We start from the raw sequence: 21,780 nt of genomic DNA on the forward strand, positions 1-21,780 counted from the left end.
GGTATTAGATTGTAGAATCTCGGTTCTTGCTATGATTTTTCTGCTGATTATAGGTCTTTCTTTCCCCTGCTGATCCGGCTTGCGCTTTTCAGACCAACAATCTGCGTTTTCAGCCTGTAATCATCAGTTTGCTGCATTAAATGCTCAACCAGTCTGCATTTTTCATTTTCTATCCCTAAATGTGGCTGTGCGACTATTTGTACAGGCCGTTTTTGCTGTTTTTGATTGGTTTTTCTTCATTTTAGTAGTTAGCCTTTGTTTTTGATCAGATTTTTGGTGACACTGTATGTAAACTCTCATTTTGTGAAAGTCTTTGTTGTTGGTTTAGCTGTATTCTCTCTCTATATACCTTCTATTCTCTACTTCTCTTCTTATCCTCTCCAAATGGCTCCTCGGTGCACTTCTACAGATGGTAAGTTACATGGACCTGACTATCTTACATGGAGTGCAGTGATGAAAGCTTGGTTTGTGCAGAATCAGATTTGTATATTGTATGTGGAGCTATTCCTCAGCCTTAGTGTCTTTTTTCTCTTCTCGAAGATTTTGACGAGAACAACCATGAGAAAGTTGTGCTTACATGGGATTTTGACGATACACGTGCGTCTTCTATGCTGCCTCGGTGTATTTCTAAAGAAGTTCTATTGGCAGTTATCTTCTATAGAACATCACCAAAAATCTGGTTGAAGCTTCAGATGTTGTATAAGACACCTTCCCCTATGTGTGCCATGTACCTTTATGGACAGCTTAAGCAAATGAAGTTTGAGTCTAGGGACACAATTCAGTCATTTTTGCTCCATGTTATAGAGGTACAGTTCTAGCTTTGACACATGCTGTTTGCCCTTCCCGAGGCACATCTAGTGGAAACGATACTCTACAAGCTCCCCTTAGAGTTTGATGGAGTGGGGAATGCTTTGAGGGCGTAGACATCATCTATACTTGTGAGCTTTACACATATGTCCTCAATGCTGCTTGAGCACGAGGCATCTTTGCGTTTATAGGGGAGGCTCTCATCTCATTATGGAGGTTCTAGTGAGGCCTTTACAACTTCAGAGAGGGGTGATAGGAAGAAGACGTCGAAGATCCAGTGTTATCATTGTGGTAAAAAGGGCCACTTGCAGGATTGCAAGGTGTTAGTAGCCTCACGGAAGAAGAAGCAGTATGCAAACTCTTATGATGCTCATCCTCTTCCCCCTTAAACTCCGACTCTGATCCTTTGGCCAAGGATAAGTCCATGGCGCGGAAGGGATCCACTTCTTTAAACCACGAGAAAGGCTTGATTGCCCCTTTCTCAATTGCTTTCTAGTCTAGGTGATGAGGTCATCCCTCGTAATTCTCCGGTGCCAGAGAGAGAGTGTGTGAGAGTGGTGAGATGGTGTAGCCGAGCCTGATCTATAAAGATATATAGGTCCACATGTTCTAGAGGGACATTCTTGACGCATCAACTGAAGTCTGGTAAGTTTAAATCCTGGGGATGGGATTAATATCCAAGTTCATCATGGGCTGTTATTTGACGGTGAGTGGGATTGGCTCCTAGTCTTGAGCTCACATGATGAACACGTTGGCTGTCTTGGCCAAAGGCGGGGAATCCATGGTCATATATGTTCAAAGGCATTTTTGACAGGATGGTCTTGTATGCTATTGTGCGACATTGTTGACAGATACCGAGATGTGTTATGACTCTTCTCCTCTATTTTTAGGGGCTGGTACGATAGCTATCGATGTCAGGTTTTCTTCAAGGCACCTTGGTGGTGGCTTGATCACCCACTACTTGGGTATCCATGGTTCTACTCTGGTAGTTTTTTGTTGTATTTGATTATCATTGCATCATTGTATTGTATCAAATTACCGAAGAACCAAGAGAGGGTGCTAACAGTCTAAACAACTCATGTGTGAGTTTGGGCTATGCTTGACATTATTGGGTATTTTAGGCATTTTATGGTGGTCATTTCTGACCAACATTAAATGTTGGCCGACCAGCTGCCGTATTTGGCATATTTTGGGCCTATTTATTATCGTCCCATTTTAGTTATCATCATTCTTTAGGTGGTCTTCCTATTGGAGAGAGCAGCCAATGTTAGTGCCGGTGTCCATGCAGCCAGTGACTCATTGTTGTACACATCATTCTCGTGTTTGGTATACGGATTCCATTTCTTGAGCACATCTTTGAGTTTTCATCCTTTGCATTGTTCTTTTGTTTTCTTTCTCTTTTGTCTCGTGTTCAGCAGCTTATTTCAGCACTTGTCTATGCTTCCATTGTTGCACCACGTTGGACACAAAGATAGTAATGAAAATGTTGAAAGTGTTTCTAAGTCGGATAAGGATTGCATTTCACTTTTGAAAAAGCTATGCTAATTACTTTTCTTAAAAGTGCTTAGTAGTTGCCCCTCATAGGATGCCAGCATTCAAGATGTGATAATGGAGAGTGGAGAGGAGCTGACATATATGGGCGGTAGAATGAGGCCCGAAACAACCAAGTACAAAACTAGCATTCTCTCTTAGATCATGGGTGACAAGTATAAGGAAATAGGCCCAACCTATCTGCCCACTTAGTTGCCTCCCGAATGCCCAATGGAAGCCCATAAAGCCCATAAATGTACAAAAGTAGCACACCCCTTAGATCATGGTGACAAGTACAAGGAAATATATGTTGATAGGGAATAATGAGCCCCTAGAAACCATCACCATGTTCCATAACACATTAATGATGTGCTAGAACCTTGCACCACCACGGAAGTATACGCTGATGGGGAATATCAAGCCTCTAGGAGCCATCACCATGTCTCATCCTACAACAATGATCCTCTAGAAACATGTACCACCAAGTACATACAACCATGGCAATTAAGGAGAATCATGGATACCCATGCAATGGGTGATCGAGCCACCCGTTAAGGTGCCTCAAAGACATTGATGTTGATACTATCATATTAATCCTTTACCATAGAGAGTAGAAAGAGCTGAATCTCATTGCTTGTCATGAACTAGCCCCATGGAAAGCACATCATGACCATGGATTTTTCTCGTCTTTAAGTATGCATCCAATAGTCTTCGATTGTATGGCAAATAGGCATTGATGTAGATATGTGATACTATTGTATTGGGTATTATGCCAATTTAGATGATGTTGTTAGTGATGGCGAAAGCCTATACTGTGTACTCTACTCTTGTTAAAAAAATTAAAAAAATTGGAAAAAAAAAATGCTTGCATTTCATTGAGTGATTTATTAAGGTTTGCCATGGCCTTGGCGTGGTAGCCTCCATAGGTCCTTTGATTATCTCGAGTATGAGGAGATTGTGCACATACTCCTTCATGCCATAGATATGTTGTAAGCATGGCATGAGCATCAACCAAGACTTTATCACCATATCTACCACTTGCTTGGATGTGACACCCATGCCCACCTCTCGCACAAATAGTGTCCCAATGCCCATATTGCTTTGATTGAGAGGAAAGTGAACCTATCAAGCATTGGATCATCATGGTCTCGTGAACTTCCAATTGTTTTGCGCATGTTGTCATATCACATGATATCGAGCATGTTGGTCATGGACAATGAAAATGCCTATATAGATCTCCAACTTGCACACAACATGTGAACTTCCAGTGGTTTTGTGCACGTTACCATATCATGCAATATTGAGCATGTTGGTGATGATAACTATGAAAATGCCCGCATAGATCTCCAACTTGCATATATGACATGACACAAGCTATACAAGCATAATATGAATAGTAAGATGGATGTTAAGTTCATGTTTGGACAGTTATGTCACTTGAAAACGCTGAAGTATAGCTGTTGGCACTCATGTAGAGCATGCAAAGAGACATTGTAGTTCTTATGTCATGGGAATTGTATAGGAAATTTTGGGGAATGCAATTAGAGTAATTGCCTCATGTTAGTGCATGAATCAAATGTTGTTTGCTATGGCAATGGTGCAGGTTTGAATTTACTTAGTTTGACAATGAACTAGATGTGCAAAGGTTAGGGCAAAGCAGTGGGATTGATGCATGAACAGGGCCAAGGCTTCGCAAGCAGGTCAGATTGGTTTGGAATTGAGATCTACATGTATTACATATCATTTGTAGGGTGCAAGTGTGTGGGGACAAAGTTTGCACCCCCTTTGTCACTTTTGCAAGTCAATTGAACTGAGGCCAACATATGTTCTCATGTATTACACTTGTAGTGTGAATGGATATGTTTGTTATGCATATGGTCAAAGTTGGTGAGAGCAACTGAGAAGAATGCATTCGAGACAAGTTTGGGCTGATTCAACAGCAAGGCAGATTGGAAACACAGGCATTAAAAGAGTGCTGGTTTGTGACAGCAGATCACTTGTGATCTATGCAAGCTTTGAATAATGCTAAAGAAATACCGAAAGGGATGTAAACCTTTGGGGCCTATCATGTGTCGTTTATTATGTAGGAGCATTCTAGCTCTCTTGTTCAGTGAGTCTTTCGTTTATTAGTGATTTATTTATGTGTGCAAGTTGTTTATGTTTATTGCCCTTTAGATGGTTTCCGAAGGCTGGTTTCAATGGCCCATCGACACAGGCATTTCAACTCTTGATGGTCAAGGTATTGATGTCATTGCCAACAGGACATAAATGTTGTATTTTCATCATCAAAAAAGTTAGGCAATGCTCTTATGCCTCCTAATCCCTTTAGAAATTGAGCTTTTCTGAGGTCAGAAAGAAGTAAAGGATGCAAATGTTCTATCTTTTGAATCAAAGGATGCTTAGACCCCAAGTAGTGCTTCTGCTCTTCTTATCTCTTTGAAAATTGAGCTTCTGCTCTTCTAATTACAGTTCTTTGTTATAATTGTAAGTAAAGTGGGCATTTTGGAAGGGATTGTGGGAGCAGTCAACCAAATACAAATGTGTTTTCACAAACACAGAGAAAGAAAGAAAGAAGAAAGAAAGTTATATTAATGTCTACAACAGGCCAAGTTGACCTATGAGACCAAAATGTTGCATACAAATGTCTGGGAGATTTCAAAAGTCCCAGTGAAGCTAACATTTATGCTATGTTGAACTAAATTGAGTAGGTACAAAATGATATCTGGACTAGATACAATCTAGAGGTACTCCCAGTGCGGTGTGGAACTGCTCCTGGGGTGTTCATCCTAAGATGTCCCGCATGGGTCGGTCTAGCATGGAGAGGCTAAAGCGGCGGGGCAGGGCCCTCCGATGGCGGCGTAGTATCCCTTGTATCTTCGATCAGTGTCTTTTGCGGGGATGGGGGCCGGCGGGGCGTGGGCACCGGGCTTAACCTCTCGCTGTGGCTATTTCTAAGGTGGCCCCCGGGGGCCGGGAGGCCGGTTGGGCTGGTGGGGGCTCGGTGGTGGGGAGGGTAGCTGGTATTTGGTAGAAGTCGTTGAGTGTGCGTTGGTTGGTGGCTCCTTGTCTTTGCTCCGTGGTTCGTAGGAGGTGGTCTCTGTGGCGTCGTATTTCCAGTAGAAAGAGCCCCAGGCATCTCTGGTCTTTGAATTCCATCACCTTGGAGAGTGGTCCGAATCCTTCGCTGAATAGGCAGTGGAAGCGTCCCCGGATTTCGTAGTACATTGGGCATCTATAGATATAGTGTTCCTCTGTCTCTGGCTCGAGATGGCAGAGCTGACAGATTCGGTCTTCTGGGGGGAGGGGGCTGGCCCCGTATCTGCGCGTTTCGACCCGTAGTTGGTGTGAGGATGTGCGGATCTGTCCGATGGCACTTCTGACCCCGTGAGACAGGTGTGTGTCCATGTAGCTTGGGCAGGTGATGAAGCCGTCCGGGGAGATATGCAGGAAGTGTTCTCGGTAGAAAGCCTTCTTGGTTCCTAGTTTCGACGTGGGGGTCACCCATGTCCTGGTGGTGTCTGTCTGGATGATATCCATTCTGGTGATGCGATTTACCTCCTCTCGGCTGAGCTCCAAGTGTGGGCAGTCTAGGCTGTATTGTAGTGGGGGAAGGTGGTCCATGTGCAGGCCATGGAGCCGTAGCCAGGTCTCTGTTCGGGCATACCAGCACTCAGTGTCCCCTTGTGTTGCTAGCTGTTTGGATGACTTCAGGGCGAGTTTGGGGTACCTGTGCCGGGGCAGGTTCCATATTCGGCGCAAGGTCACGGTCTAGAAGAGGGCCTCAGCCACGAGGGGCGGTGCCCCCAGCTCTGCGCGGATGATCTCGTGTGGTATGGAGGGCTTGCTTCGGATCATCCGTGAGATCATAAGTATTAAGGGTCTCTCCATCTGCTCCCATCCCTCATAGGTGGCCTCCTCCTTAGGCAGTGGCTGATCCTGTGGGGCCCTCCGCGTGTGGTAGAGATTGGACCCCCATATGGGAGCCCCGTACATGAGGGCTGGTGTGACCAAGGTGTCAAAAAGCCAGAGCTTTGTCCGGGGTTCTTGGAACTGTATGTGGGCACATTGGTTCTCCATTGACCCGAGGGCTGCATAGCCTCGGGTTAGTCTATCTTCCGCGGCTTTTCTCAGGGTAAATCTCGGTCCAGAGAATGTAATCCCCAGATAGACGTATCTTTGGACCACGTCCACGGTTTCTCCGCCGTATGTGAAGGGGGGTACCGACCGTCGGAGCCATTGGGTTGACGTGTTGAACACCATGACCTTGGTTTTCCCCAGGTTCACAGTTAGGTCTTTGTCTTGGCAGAAGGCCTGTAGTGCGTCCAGTTGGCGCTGTAGCCCTTCAGGTGTGCTGGAGATGAGGACTATGTCGTCCGCATATAGTAAGATAGGTATCAGTGTCCCTCCTAGGCTCGATCCCTCCTCGCCCAATCTATCTATGTACTCTGAGATCTCATCAATGTAGAGGCCAAATAGGGTGGGCGAGAGTGGGCATCCCTGCTTGACTCCGATGGTGCTGGTGATCTCCTTTGACAGCCCTACCGGTGCCCGAACTCGGCCCTGTTACCGATTCGTATAGTGCCAGTATCCCCCATCGTATTTCAGTTGGTACCTCCAATTCCTGTAGTCTCTGCGTGAGCCTCGCTCGTGGGACTATGTCAAAGGCCTTGCGGAAGTCCACGAAGCAGCAGTACACCCGTCTTCCATGTGCTCTGCCCTCCTCTATGATGGCTCTCAATGTGAGGATATGGTCAAGGGTGCAGAACCCCCTCCTAAACCCTGCTTGTCCTGCTGCTCGGTGTTGGTGTTGCTCCGCCCACTTGCTCAGCTCGTGGTCCAGTATGGATCCATAGAGCTTGGCTAGTACATGGCCAATCATGACTGTTCGGTAGTTCGTGGGAACCATGGGGTCTCCGGCCTTCAGGATAGGTATTATGGTGTTAGCTGACCAATTGGCTGGGAAGCCTTCGCATAGGGCTCTGTTGACCATGTGTGCTAGGAGAGGTGCCAGTATGTCTCTAGCATGGGTCAAGTGCTCTGCTACCAAGCCTTCGTGGTCTTGGGCACGGCCATTTTGGAGTCTATCAATGGCGTCCCGAACCCGCCCCGTGCTGAAGAATGTGGATGATCCGGGTCTGCCCCCTGGGGGCCGGGGTAGCTGGGGCTGCTTGGGTACTTGGTATAGTGAGGTTGCATATGCGTGCCAAATGTCCGGGGAGGTGATGGGCGTCTGGGCTCGGGGTTCCTGAAACGCCTTCCATGCCTCTTTGCTGTCCTGTCCTAAGAATAGCTGGTAGAATTCGTGTTCCACTTTGGAGAGGTAGGCTCGTTTCTAGTGCAACGGAAGATCAAGCGTGCCTGTTTATGCGTGTGTACTCCCCGTGCTTCGTCCTGTTGAAGACGGAGCCGGGTTTCCCTGCATTTTGCGTTGTACCAGCTATTCTGTGGGACATTCTTGTTCGGGGGGGTGGGGTGGGGGGAGGGGGATGTGTGGGGAAAGTATTCGGCAGCTGAGGTGTGTAGTGTGCCCGCCAACTGTGCTGTGACCTCCTCCAGGGGTGCGTGGGGGTTCATTTCTTGCAGGCTCCAATAGAGATGGTCGGAGTATGCGCTCGCAGTTAGCCTGGTAAAGTGGTACCTGGGGAATCTTGGGGGGTTGCTTGCTGGGGGGGCTAGGTCATACCTGCAGGTTATGTCAAATTGCAGGTATGCATGGTCGGCAGCCACTGCGAGTGGGCGAGGTGATATTTTAAAGGATTGGACGTCGGGGATAAGTGATAGAGAGCCGAGGACATAGTCCACTGTGCTTGCTCCCAGTTTCTGTGTGTGTGCTCCATGTGCCCCCCGTCCGATGCAATTGGCCGCGTGCTTGTGTGGGAAGCATGTGAGGGCATCCAACCCGGGCCATCTGTCGAGACCGTTGAGGATGGCCAGTCCGTGTGCCCCCCCTAACGCCAGTAGGTGTTCGCCATATTCGGTGCACTCAGCTGTGTCCTGTGACGCCCGGTTGAGTCCTATCTCCTCCAGTGCAACCTCTTTGTACATGTGGTCTTCGCTCTCGAAGAAGGGGGTCTGCCTTTGTGCTGTGCGTGCGTTGAAGTCTCCAGCCAACATGACATCCCCCAAGTTGGAGTAGTGCATGATATCTTCGTACAGTGGTAGGTATGGTGACTCGCCCTTCTGTGGTGCGTATGGGGAGTGTGCTGGTGGGAAATAGCACACCGCCATGTATATGTCTCGGGGGCGATCTGTGTGTATCCGGATCCACATGAACCGGGCTTCCTCATCTTTCCGCATGACTTGCACCATGGGTTGTAGCTCCTCCCTGTACAACACAGCCACCCCTCCGGACCCTCGGGTCCCTCCTTTTGTTCGGGCTCTAGGGCGGCATGCCGTCTCCCATCTATATCCCCTCACTTCTGGTAAGTAGGTGCCTGGGCTTTGGTGGGTTTCTGTGTAGAGGACGATGTCCTTGCTGGTGAAGGTCTCTTGGAATAATCCTGCATCTGTTTTCATAGCTCCGTTGCAGTTCCACACTGCAAAACTCAGGTGGGTCTCATAGGCCGCGCCTCGTCGTTGGCGCTTATCTGTGATGATGACCCGACCATCTCTGTATACTGCCCATTTTCCCGCTTTGCGAGTCTCCAGGATCTGTGGCATGCATTCTTTACGGTGTGCCACCTGTGCGGGTGTGAGGTCATCCTCCAGGTAGACTTTTTCCCCTTTTAGAGCTGTCCTTTTAGAGAGGAAGGCTCGTCTGGATTCTAGGTTGGCAAATTTGAGGATAAGAGGCCTTCCCTTGGTGAGGTCTTTCCCTACACGCCATGCATTCCCCACTATTTGAGGGTCCTCTACTCCCAGCTTTTCACATATCTGTTGGGCATCTGCCAGGGGGCTATCCCCTTCCTTCCATCCGACCACCCGGATGTGGAGCGCTCTGAGCTTTCTCCTTTTCTCCTCCTCCAGTGCTGCATTCACAAACTCCTCTTTCTTTGTTGGTGACTTCTTGGCTACCTCAATCTATTTGGAGTTCTCGGCCACTTCGGCTTGTGCTTGTTTCACTATATTCGCCCACGTGTTGAGCTCCTTTGTTACTTGTGTCTTCAGCTTGTTGATCTCGGATTGCACCTTGGTGGGCGTTGTTTCGGTGATTTCTCCTTCCTCCTTCTTGAGTAGGTCCAGCTGGTTTCTATATTCATTGAGCTCGTGCCTCAGTTCTTCGATCACCCTGTTTCTCTCCTGGAGGGACATTTCAATGTCCACCTTCCAGGAGGTGAAGTGTGATGTGATCTCGGCGTAGATTTCGTTCTTCCATTCTTGCACTTTCGTGCTTATTTCCTCCTTGATTTGGTATGCAGTTTCCGCGCACATTGCTGCCATGATTTCCTTGATGTTGCTGATGTCTTGGTCATGCACCTTGCATACATCTCGGAGGGCCTCCATGCCTTTCCTTGTGTGGTAGTCTGTCACCTTGTCAATGCTGCTCCAAATCGCTGAGTATTTCTCATTCTTCTCCCCCCTTGTGCGGCTGCTTGGTGACGGGGATGTCTTGTTCGAGCCCATCCCTTCCTCACGGTTCCGGGGCTTGCTCAAGGGATGTGAGCATCCGGCCTCATTGTGGTTGCGGATGCGTGATGGGCGGTGTTGGGAGGTGGTGGAAAAGTCGGGTATGGGCAGGGCTAGTGGCGGTGGGGTGGTATGGGTGCCGAGGCCAGGGCCTGTGAGGAGAGGAGGGATGGCGACTGCTCCTGTCGAGGGAGCAGGGAGGGCGATGGCCGGGGCGGGCTGGCGTGCGTGGTCCGACGACTCGGACGGTATGGTCCGGTCGTCGACTTGGACGAGGCGCGTGGTCACGTGGAAAGGGGGCGTCCGATTGTGCGATTCGGACGAGGGGCTGGTGTACGAGTCGGATGAGGGCGGAGACTCGAACGAGCGGCGTCTGATTGTGGAGACTCGGACAGTTTAGTCCACGTGGCAGTGTCTGAGTCGGACGAGAGGGCGTCCGATTTTCAGTGGACTCGGACGAGGAGTGTTGGGGTTTTTGGGGATCCGGGAGAGAGGTTTGGGGACTCGGACGGCGTGATGTCGGGAGCAGGTGAGTAGAGCGATGGCGGGAGCGAGATGAGCCGTGGCGGGAGCAGGTCGACTCGGAGCGTGGCGTGATGGTTCCCTCCGGCGGATCGATGGCCGAGAGAGAGAGAGAGAGAGAGAGAGAGAGAGAGAGAGAGAGAGAGAGAGAGAGAGAGAGAGAGAGAGAGAGAGAGAGAGAGAGAGAGAGAGAGAGAGAGAGAGAGAGAGAGACGGAGAGAGAGAGAGAGAGAGAGAGAGAGAGAGAGAGAGAGAGAGAGAGAGAGAGAGAGAGAGAGAGAGAGAGAGAGAGAGAGAGAGAGAGAGAGAGAGAGAGAGAGAGAGAGAGAGAAGGGGGAGGGCAGGTAAAGGAAAAGCTTTCTATGCTGTAGGCAGCCTCCTAAGAGAATGAACATGCTAGCTGCATTATCACATCTTGCTGTCACTATTATTCAATGCTGACACAGACATTGCAAATGTTTTATGCGATTTTCCTTCCAAAGGCAAACATTACCTTGAACTTCATGCAGTCCTCTGTGCGGTTTTAGTTTTGGAATACACTTACACAGACACCTGTGCTTGTGAACAGGGGGGTGCACCTGAGGGGGCAGGTGTCTGTGAATGGATAGGAATGATGGTGGTTGGGGATATATGCATATCAATGTGACTAGAAGGAATATGTTTTTTGAACTGCTAATGTATATGCTTTAACCTAAATTGGTGAAGTAATAACTATATGTTTATTGGGACTTCTAATGGCTTTTATGATATAATCTAAATTGGTAAAGTAAATACACATTGATACTTCTCCTCACTCTCTCTTTTGTAAGCTTAAGAGACAAGGTCAACCGGCCTTGCAAACTTGGTTGGCTTTTGATTGGTTTACATTAATGTTAAGAGTGTCAAGAAGGCTACCATTTTTTATTCATAAGATTGTAAGAAGGAAAATGCTTGTTTGTTTTACCTTTAACCAGAAATGGGTTTTGTTTTGGTATTACAATTCTGACTACACTTGTTGTGATTCTTTGATGCAGCATATCAAAGCAATTATTACTGCAGAAGAGGTATTGTAAATGTATACAGCTTGTACAAGGCTCTCCTAATGTTTTATTTGATGCTCATTTGCGCCCCCATTTGATGCAGGTACTTCTGCGTAATCCAAGAGATGAGAATGTCATTCCTATTGTAGAAGAATTTGGTAGGCGCTTACCAATGAGACAAGACCTGGGAGTAACTGGCAGTACCACAGCAGAAGGGATTGCGATGGAACCATCAAAGTTAAGGTTGTTGTCAAAGTCACGACTGCCTGCGAACCTAGATACTGATGAAGGTGGGTCAATTCCTTTGTGTAGGATGAACTGTGTCATACTATTTTTGTAGTGAATTGCTTTGTTTGATTGAAGTTATCTCGTATATTTACCTTTGATCTACTTTTTTTTGCAGAGCCCCCTTTTGAGTTTAGAGCTCTGGAGGTGGCATTAGAGGCAATATGTAGCTTTCTGGATGCCCGAACAACTGAGCTAGAGACTGAAGCTTATCCAGCTTTAGATGAACTGACAAGAAAGGTGAGAATTTGTAAAATACAGAAAATCTTTAACTAATTGTTTCTGTATATTGACGAATCCAGGTGGCTCTGTGAGAGTTGGACTGTTGGTGCATAACGTTTTCTTACTGTCATTGAGGTCTTCATTACATGGTCATTGTTGAGATTGGTTCAAGATCATAACTGCAGTAAATGTTTTTGAAAATCATGCTGTATTTGTACTGTTATGACCTTGTATATTTGTTAAAAACATTTTTATTGGTGTTCTTCCAAACTGTTACATGCAGTTCAATATGCATAATCAGGGCAATTGTCGGCATGCGGATTTTAGTCCTGTTTCAAGGTCTGCCAGTACAAATTATTCATATTCCAGCAATCAGTATTTGATAGTTAGGCTCCCCTTTTGAAACTCATTAGCATGTGCCCAGCTGCTCTTCTAGATGCCTAGCCTGAGATTGACCTAATCTGACATTTGACTTTAATGGCCATCTGGCTGACTTGATATTCTGCTGGATCTACTGTGTCTGCTGTCAATTTGGTGGCATAGCTGGTGGCCTGGGTCAATCCATCTTGTCACATACATACGACAACTTCCCTCTTTGAGGTCTGAAAGCAATTTGGTTGTACGTACAATAGCTCTCACTATCTCAACACCTTAGCAGTTGTATGCAATGGGAGGCATGGTTTGTTTGTGTGTGTGTGCATATGACATCTGTTTTTGTGACTTATGTTATGCACGTCTCTGTGTGCTGTCTGTACAAAAATGTATTTTCATGTTTCTGCGATTCATAAGTTGATGTAGAAAACTGGAGATCCTTCACATTGCAGGACTTTTTCCATAATGTAATAAAGGAATAGCTTTCCTTTGTCTGCAATTGTCTAGAGCATGTTGGAGATCCTTCGAATTGAAAGTTCTCCTTGTAAAGAATAGAAATTGACATTTTACATGAAAAAGTGAACTTCAAGTAATAGCAAACAACTATGAACTTTGTACTGGCTTGCAGGAAAATGTAATATGGTTATATATTGTTTGGTTGTGAGTTAATAGTTATCCTTTGTTTATATCCCTCAAGACTGTGGTGATCTATGCTACCCAGCTTTATATATTCTTTGAATTTGTCCATATTATACTGGTTTTTGTGCTTATATGCATTGGTGACTAAGTATTATCGTTCAGGATCAATAGATAATTTGAGAGATTAAGTGTCCTTTTTTAATGTTATTACAGGTCAGTAGTCTTAATCTAGATCGTGTGCGTAAGCTGAAAAGCAGAATGACAAGGCTTACGGCACGGGTACAAAAGGTAATAGTCAAATTCTTTGCAATAGCTTTGGAAAGGTAAAATGAACATTTTAGCTCACACACACACACACACACACACACACACACACACACACACACACACACACCACACCCCCCCGCCTGGTGCGCACATGGCCCATAGGAAAAAAAAAGTTCCTGGTAATACTTATATGACTTTGCAGGAAACCTTGAAAGGGGTGGAAAAGCACTGTGAAGTAGAAAATATGAGGAGTATAACTAAGAGCTCTTGCTAAAGAGGTTAGGAGGCCAAAGTTAAGTGTCAAGACAAAATTTACGTATCACTTGGAGATGGCAAAAGAATAATGTTCTCCATGGTGGTATCTTGATATGCTAAAAATGCACGATAACACATGCACCCACCCATGCTTACACCCCATTAGATGTGTGTAAACGCTATGGTGTTAGCATCTTTAGGGTTGTGGAATTTTTGGTTGCTTATGGTTTTCAAGTATCTAGCCCAAGTGAGGATGGTCAATATATCATGTTGAAAAATATTTGCTAGCGCAAAGGAGACTCTGCCTAAGAGATTGCATGCATTAGGATATTAGATTTGGTTGGTTATATTGAGAATATGCAATGTTGGTTTTGTTTTTTTTTAATGCCATGTTCGGTATGAATTAGTAACCGTGCTATGAATCTATGCATGTAAATCATGTATAACCTAGGATACTCCCATGTGGAGATATGTTGTGTAGCGGTATTTATCTATAGAATGGGTACCTTGCACAAAAAAGCTCGGAAAAAAAAAGGATTGATTGCAAAAGAACAAAAATAAAAGCTTGCAAAAATAAAATCCCTCTCTAAATCCTCATAATTTGTTGGGTGCTCCATACACACCTCTTTTTGCAATTCACCATACAGGAAGACATTCTTTACATCTATTTAATGCTAACTCCAACCTTTGGCTGTTGCTAAAACAATCACACATCTAACAATTGCCATCCTAGCAATTAGACTAAATGTCTTTTTATATTGTATGCCACATTCTTTCATGCCTTTGTATTTATTGAAAACATGTTCTAAAAAATTGTCTAAGCTACATGTGAATTTTTTGCATTTTTGATATGTCCTAGTATAATATTGTTATGACGACAGATAGCCAATACATTACCTTTTTATCTTTTACATTCCATTCTTTCCATATCTTTAATTGTTATGTAGTTGTAGGATAACTTTGTTGTGGTTCCTTTTCTTCACTTGAAACAAGCTTGTAAAGGCATTTTCCAATAAGAAAGTTCGTCACTTGAAACTTTTATGATAGGTAATTGTTCTTGTCTAACTTCTCAATGATTGGGTTTTCACTGTTCTTTGCCATTATCACAGAATTGATACAAAATAGTAAGCAAGTCTTCTACAACCTTTCATACCAAGTATATAACAACACACCTAGCAGCCTTTTATGTGGTTTCTTCTTACTCTTATGCTAGTGCCTCTTTGTACAGGTGTTACCATATCTAGTAAGCATCAAAAGAAATGTTTTTTCATCAGTAAGCTTATTAGATAGCAATACTGAAAGATTTAAAATTGAGCTGAAGCATGGTTTGAAGTTCATCAAGCCAAGCTTGAGACTTCAAGGGAAGTGCTGTTTGAATGCTACACTAGACAGGATAAGAGCACTCTAGCAACCCGCCGTTGGTGGTTGTTAAAATGATATCTAATTGTGCAATATCTGCAGATTTGGTCTTTATCATGGACTTTCTCTTCCAAAACACCTCTACTTTTGTGTAGACTAGTGATCTTCAAGGTATGGAGATGATTTGTGCTCAACAATCAAACCCGTTTGGTCTAAACCTCAAGATCAGAACTCCAGCCATCAACCGCATTAATCTAGGGCTCACCCTAAGGCCTCTAGACAGGAAAGGGTTGGAGGTCAGGGGCTGCAACTGCTGAATATGATGTTACTTGCTGTCTGATGATGAAGACGGGGCTATAGACCAGGTTGTGGCAGCTGGAGCAAGATAGAAGGGCCTCTGAACAGTAGCAGACCAGGTTGTGATTGCTGGCAGCATTCGCATGCAGCTGATGGATGCTACATGGCAGCTGATGGTAGCAGGGAGCATTCACGAATAAGCTAACAATAGCCAAGATGCTGACGCAGATGGCTGGTAGTAAGGGCAGCACCTTTGGGTAGATGATGATGGTATTAATTGTGTGAGCTAGAGATCACACGTGTGATGTGCACATGGAGTCCCTTTATAAAACATGTGGCGCCAAAAGAAGTCACGCTGTCTTACAACTGCTTGGAGTGTTGTAGAGACCGGCTAAAATGCCTTTTTGGGCTTTTTTAATGAGTTAACAATGCTAGAAAAATAGGATAAATTAATGGCCAGTTTTGATGGCTCAACATGAGATTGTTTTAGAAAAAGCAAAATGCAATCCCCTGAGCATATAATTGAGATTGCCTTTCAATGATGGGTGAAGAGGGATGGAAACCACAAATAATCTCCTCAATGCTTGTAGTGGAACTTGTATTTGAAGAGTCATATGGGGGAGAAGGAAGGTGCCGCTCTTGGAGAGCCCCAAGTGGGTGACAACCACTCTCTCTCTAGGCAGTAGACCGTGTAAGGTGAACAAGCATTGCCTGCTAATGGAGCAAACTGCAGATCAAGGGTCATTGAAGCCATTGGACTCGAAAGTAGGTGGGGAAGCCTCCAAAATGCATTACACTGTCTCTAGGAGGGCTTATGGCTTCATGATGTCTTATGGCCTCTTGATGCTTGAAAGCATGTGTCTCATGGGTATCTTATCGCTCAAGTAAATGAAGAATTGGGAGAGAGCTCATCCACAAGAGTTTGTGTTTGTTTCCACGAGGGCTTATTATCAATGCTGTGATGTGAATGAAAGGATTTAGTTCATGTCATGGGTTTTTTGTTTTTCACCCTGCCATCGTGTCGCAAAGCTGCCGCTCGCCTCCGCCTGAATTGCCGCTTGCGCCAGTCCTCCCCTCCCCCTCGCGTGATAAACTTGCACTCGTTACGCACTCAACATGGCACAGAAAGGTAACACGATATATGAGCTCAAGGTATACTCTTGATATATGAGCTCAAGATATACTCTTGTATTATTCAATCCAAAAAGCGGGACAACATAGACACATTCCAGGACTACACCCTCGTGACGCCGCACATAAGAGGGTTCACCATTGGGTATAGGGAATCACACGTAGTGTGGAAACAAGGCAGGGCTTTGAGTCACTACTACTCCCTATATAGGTGCATTCGGTAGCAACGACATGGTATAGCTACAAAGCCCTTACACTCACCCCCGCTTACTGGATTGTTGTCCTCAGCAATCTAAGGGTAGCGTTTGTTATTTGACTCATCCGGGGTCTTAACACAGCTTTTCCTAGTAAGCTGGTCAGTGTTTGCCGGTCTAAGAGGACCGCGGGGTCTTAACACAGTCTATACTATCAGACTGGCTAGTGTCTACTGCACTAGGACTTGGGAGTCTTAACACAGCCTTTTCTAGCAAGTCGGTCAGTGTCTGCCCATCTAGACTGGATTATTGGGGCTTTGTTTTTGGAGTTATTGATGATTATCACCATGTGGGTCCACCCTCGACTCAATTACATTTGAGGAGTGGAGGCACGTTGGGGTCTATGATTGAGAACCGCTTTGTTTTGGTTTTCTGGAGAGGCTCAAGGGTCGTTGGAAGGGGCAGGGGGGTTCTTCTCGAGCCAAAGGGCGAAGGTATCTTTTCCCCGTTCGCGGGCCTCTGCTTCTGAGATCCAAGTGGCCTCCTTGAGTGGACGCCCGCGCCACTTGGTGAGGTATTCGGAGAAGCCTCTTTGTTCCCGGCGTCGGAGGAATGCTTCTACTTCGAAGGGACCGTTGGAATGGAGCATCGGTACGCGTTGTCCCCATTGGTTGTCTGGATAGAACCTGCGCAGAAGACGAGCATGAAACGCATTATGAATATAAACACTGTCTGGTAGGTCCAGTTTGTAGGTTACTTCGTTCAGCACGAGTGATTCGGTAGGGTCCATAGTAGTGGTGATTGAACTTGGGAGTCATGTTCTTGGGAAGTGACATATTCTTAGAGTTGATTAGGACCATGTCTCCTTTGGCGAATAGTACAACCTTTTTCTTCTTGTTGGCTCGCTCGGTCATGGTGATCTTGCTCTGCTCGAGGCTTTGCTTAGCTGCTGCATTCTAGTCTCTCCATTTCTTTAGGAACTCTTTTGCATCTTGATCTTTCGCTTTGGCTGCTCTGGATATAAAGGCCAGTGGAGTGATGACTTCTTTTCCTGTAGCTAACTCAAAGGGGATGTACCTCGTTGCCGAATGGATGGAGCTATTGTAGTGAAATTCCAAAACATCAAGGTACAGGGCCCAATCTTTCTGGTCCACTCGGGTATAGCTCCGGAGATAGTCTTCGATGCCTTGGTTGACTCGTTCTGTTTGTCCATCTGTCTCTGGGTGGAAGGATGATGAGAATCTCAATTGTGTTTCCAGGGTCTTGAAAAGTTCATTTCATATGTCGCTTATGAATCTTCCATCTCTATCTGATACTATGGCCAGTGGTAAGCCATGAAGTTTGAATACATGTGTGAAAAAGAGGCGTGCTACCTCCTTGGCATTTAGTAGTGGTTTGGCCGGGATGAAGTGGGCATGTTTGGAAAAATAGTCCACCACTACAAAAATGATTGTGAACCCATAGGACTCGGATAGTTCCACAATGAAATCCATGCTGATGACATCCCATGGGCGATTGGGTACCGGTAATGGTTGTAGTAGTCTTGCTGGTCTTGATTGTGGTGCTTTGACCAGTTGGCAAGTGGGGCAAGTTTTGATGTAGTTTATTACTTCTTCCTTCATATTCGGCCAAAAGAACTGCTTCCTAAGGGCCTCCAAGGTTTTGCTTTGCCCTTTGTGGCCTCCAATTTTGCCATCATGTATCTCATGCAGGATGAGTTTCTTCAACTCCAAATTGTTGGGGATATACAATCTCTTGCCTAAAAATAGGATACCCTCCTTTAGGGTGTATATTCCATGTGGGGTATTCTCTGCTTCCACATCTTTGATTATGTTGTGTATCTCTTGGTCTTGCTCTAGGGCCTCCTTGACTAGTTCTATGAAGTTGCTGTTGACCACACTGACCACTTTCAAGTCAGCTTTCCGGCTCAAGGCATCTGCTATCTTGTTAGTGGAGCCGGACTTGTGTTTAATCTCCAGGTCGAATTCCTAAGAAGTCTAGCCAGCGGGCTTGCTTTGCCGATAACTTGGGTTGAGATTGGAAGTATTTGAGGGAGATATTGTCGGTGAAAACTATTGTGTGCTTGTCTTGAACATAGTGCTTCCATTTTCTGAGGCAGTGGATGACTGCCAACATTTCCTTCTCATGTGTACTCCACCTTGTTTCAGCATCGGTAAATTTCTTGGACTCATAAGCAATGGGATAACCTTCCTGCACCAGTACACCTCCTATGCCATAGTTGGATGCATCTGTAGAAATTTCAAAGGGTTTGGTGAAATTCGGCACCTTAGGACTGGAGTTTGGCTCATGCACTTCTTCATTTGCTCAAAGGCTTCCTGTTGCGCGTTCCCCCATGTAAAAGAGTGATCTTCTTTGGTGAGATGGGAGAGGGGGGCTGTGATGAGGCTGTAATCTTTGATGAATATCCGGCAAAATATTGTGAAGCCGAGGAACTCCCGCACTTCTCTTACAGTTTTCAGTACATGCCATCTTTGGACAGCTTCCACTTTCTTAGGATCCACTTTGATTCCATTTGCTCCTACAATAAAGTCTAAGAACTCCAACTCTTTCACTGTGAACTCACATTTTTCAGGCTTTGCATATAACTGATGCTGCCGCAGTTTCTCAAAAACTCGGCGTAAGTGTTGCTTGTGCTCTTCTTAGGTTTTGCTATAGACTAGGAGGTCATCTATGTAGATAATGACAAAGATATCTATCTCCGGTCTAAAGACTCCATCCATGAGGCCATAAAATGTGCCTGACCCATTGCTTAGGCCGAATCCTAATACTAACCACTCAAAACTACCATATCGTGTGCGGAAGGCTGTTTTTGGGATATCTTCTTCGGCTATGCGGATTTGATGGTATCCTGGTTTAAGATCAATATGACTAAAGTACTTGGCTCCGTGCAATCTATCTAAGAGGTCTTTCTCTAGAGGCATTGAGTATTTGTTTTTCATGGTGATTTTGTCAAGGGCCCTATAATCTACATAAAGTCTAAGTCCCCCATCCTACTTCTTTACAAATAACACTGGAGCACCAAAGGGGGATTTACTAGGGCGAATGAACCCTTATTCTTCTAGTTCATGTAGTTGCTTCTTCAATTCCATGAGCTTGGTGTGGTTCCTGCGATAGGGAGCTCGGGCTGATGGGGTAGACCCTGAGATAAACTCAATCTTGTGATCCACATCTCGTTTGGGTGGTAGACCCTTGGGTAGCTCGGCTAGCGTTATATCTTTCAATTCTTCAATTATTTCTACCACTTCTGTGTTTTTGCTTTGTTGTTTGAGTTTCTTGCTATCTTCTTCTTCTTCAATTGGTCGGATCATACACAGGTAAACCATATCTCCTTGTTTGACTGATTTTTCGACCTGCTTGGCACTGCATGTCATGATACGTGGCCTAGTAATGGTCCCTTGGACCGGTGCATTTTGGGTTTGGTCCTTTGGTTGGGTTGTAGTTGGCTTCATTGTTTGGCATGATACTCCTGGCTTATTCTCCTTCATTTGCACCTTGATTGGGGTCCTGCCAGGCAGTTGCATTCTTTCACATGGTCCTCTGATGCCTTCTCCTTGCATATCTAGTATCATTTCATTTACACCTTTACCAAACATTGCAATGACATACTTGTCATAGAATTCCAAGCCCAATATCACTTCAAAATCATCCATGGGGATTTCTAAGAAGTTGAGTTTTGCTTTCCACTTGTCAGCTTCTACTTGGACTGCAAAGACTTGTTTCACTTCCTTGGCTTCTCCTTGTGCGAATGTTACTTGCCCCTGTGTCCACCATGATGGGTTGGATTTCTTCGCCCACTCAGCCTTTGATGTATAGATGGTGAACTGCCGCTACTCTGGCTGCCATGCATTGGGGTCGGGCGCTAACTGTCCCTACCCTTGGGTGGTCCATGCTTTCCTCACTTCCATTTGGGATTTCTTGGATGCGCGGTGGTTGTGGTTCTTCTTCTCCATATGCGCTAGTCGCATTCACCCTTGACCCACTTGATGACGCTGTATCCTTCTATCGGACATCTATTTTGGTAGTGGGGGCCCTCGCATCTGAAGCATCTGATCCCGATGGACAGGCCTGGGAGTCTCCACCATGATGTATTTGATCCTGCGGGCCCATATGATGTGCTAGGAGTTGGCCTGTAGTGATTGTTTCCCCATCTTCTTGCTGCTCCTCTTGGTATTAAAGCGGTTTGTGACACGGCCGTGGTGGTGGTGGTGTTTTGGCTTCTTGTATCTGTGAATGCCCCTCTAGGAACATTGGGCCTTTGGTTCCATGAGTTGTTGAACTTGCTTTGGTTCCCCTGTGCTGTTCTTCTACCTTCCAGGTCCACTAGTCTTTCGGCTATTCTCATGGCTTCTGCTAAGCTTATTGGCTCCTGTCTCTCCACATCTCTTCTAGCCCATTCTTGCATCCCAAACAAAAATCCATGTAATTTAGTGTCTGTATCCATGTTTGGTAGCTGCAGCATGATCTGCCTATATTTGATGACGCATTCTTTCATCTTTCCTTGTGTTTGCTTGAGGTTCCTCCATTCATCTCTCACTTTGAATTTTTCCATCTTTGGAATGAAGTAGTCCTTCAATTCTTCCTGGAGTTCTTCCCACGAAAAGATGGTGTGGCCCTGCTCTTGCTCCAGCAGGTACCAACTGGCAGCGTCCTCCAAGTAAATGGCTGTTAGATTACGGGCACAGATTTCTCAAAACTGATGGAAGCACGAGTGTTCTTCACCTCCCAGCCACGCCTAGATAAGTGTTGGCCCTCAATCTTATCTCTTTGCCAGCCGTCAACTTGCTGGAGTCCTACTATTCCTAGACTCCCTTACTCTCTAGGCTCCCCTTGACCCCGTTCGGGCGCCCAAGAGCCCGGACGGTCACTCTTGTGCATGTTCCCCTAAATTTACCTTAATGTAACATTAAATATCCCTTTTAATGTCACATTTCACACTTATGACCTTAATGTGACATTAAATATCCCTTTTAATGTCACATTAATGTCACATTTCCTTCCCCTTAAGAATCGGTTTCGTCCTCGAAAACGATATTTGGAAGGTCTAACTGTAAATCGGGAAACCTTTTCTTTAAAGTACTTACTCGCTCCCATGTTGAGCTTTCCTCTGAACAATCTTTCCACTTAACCAAACATTCTTGATAAATAGTATTCCTCGTTCGTCTATTACGAATATTTAATATTTTTTCTGGTTCATGTGGATTAGATTGGTCATAGAATAACTACTCAATATCATCATTTAGGATTAGATTATCCAAATCCCCCAGCTTCTTCCTTAGTTTACTTACATGAAAAAC

The 21,780-nt window shown here is 45.4% G+C and overlaps 1 protein-coding gene across 6 annotated transcripts in view; it reads left to right on the plus strand.

Moving 5' to 3' along the window:
* The window catches only part of LOC148040060 (magnesium transporter MRS2-I-like), a 65,407-nt gene that overhangs the window by 8,179 nt on the left and 35,448 nt on the right, over positions 1-21,780 (plus strand). For 5 of the 6 annotated variants that reach the window (XR_015693663.1, XM_087696547.1, XM_087696541.1 and 2 more), the window contains 4 exons: positions 11,439-11,468; positions 11,548-11,734; positions 11,848-11,969; positions 13,176-13,250. Coding sequence is in view for 5 of the 6 variants with exons in the window: in XM_087696547.1 (XP_087552673.1) it covers positions 11,439-11,468; positions 11,548-11,734; positions 11,848-11,969; positions 13,176-13,250 (414 nt within the window). In the remaining variant the exon portion in view is untranslated. Of the gene's footprint in view, positions 1-11,438; positions 11,469-11,547; positions 11,735-11,846; positions 11,970-13,175; positions 13,251-21,780 lie in introns of all 6 variants that reach the window. The other variant, XM_087696551.1, reaches the window with a different exon arrangement.

The sequence above is a fragment of the Lygodium microphyllum genome, chromosome 2, assembly GCF_053477565.2.
Source record: "Lygodium microphyllum isolate KBCC chromosome 2, Lygodium_microphyllum_v1.1.10, whole genome shotgun sequence".
NCBI lineage: Eukaryota > Viridiplantae > Streptophyta > Polypodiopsida > Schizaeales > Lygodiaceae > Lygodium > Lygodium microphyllum.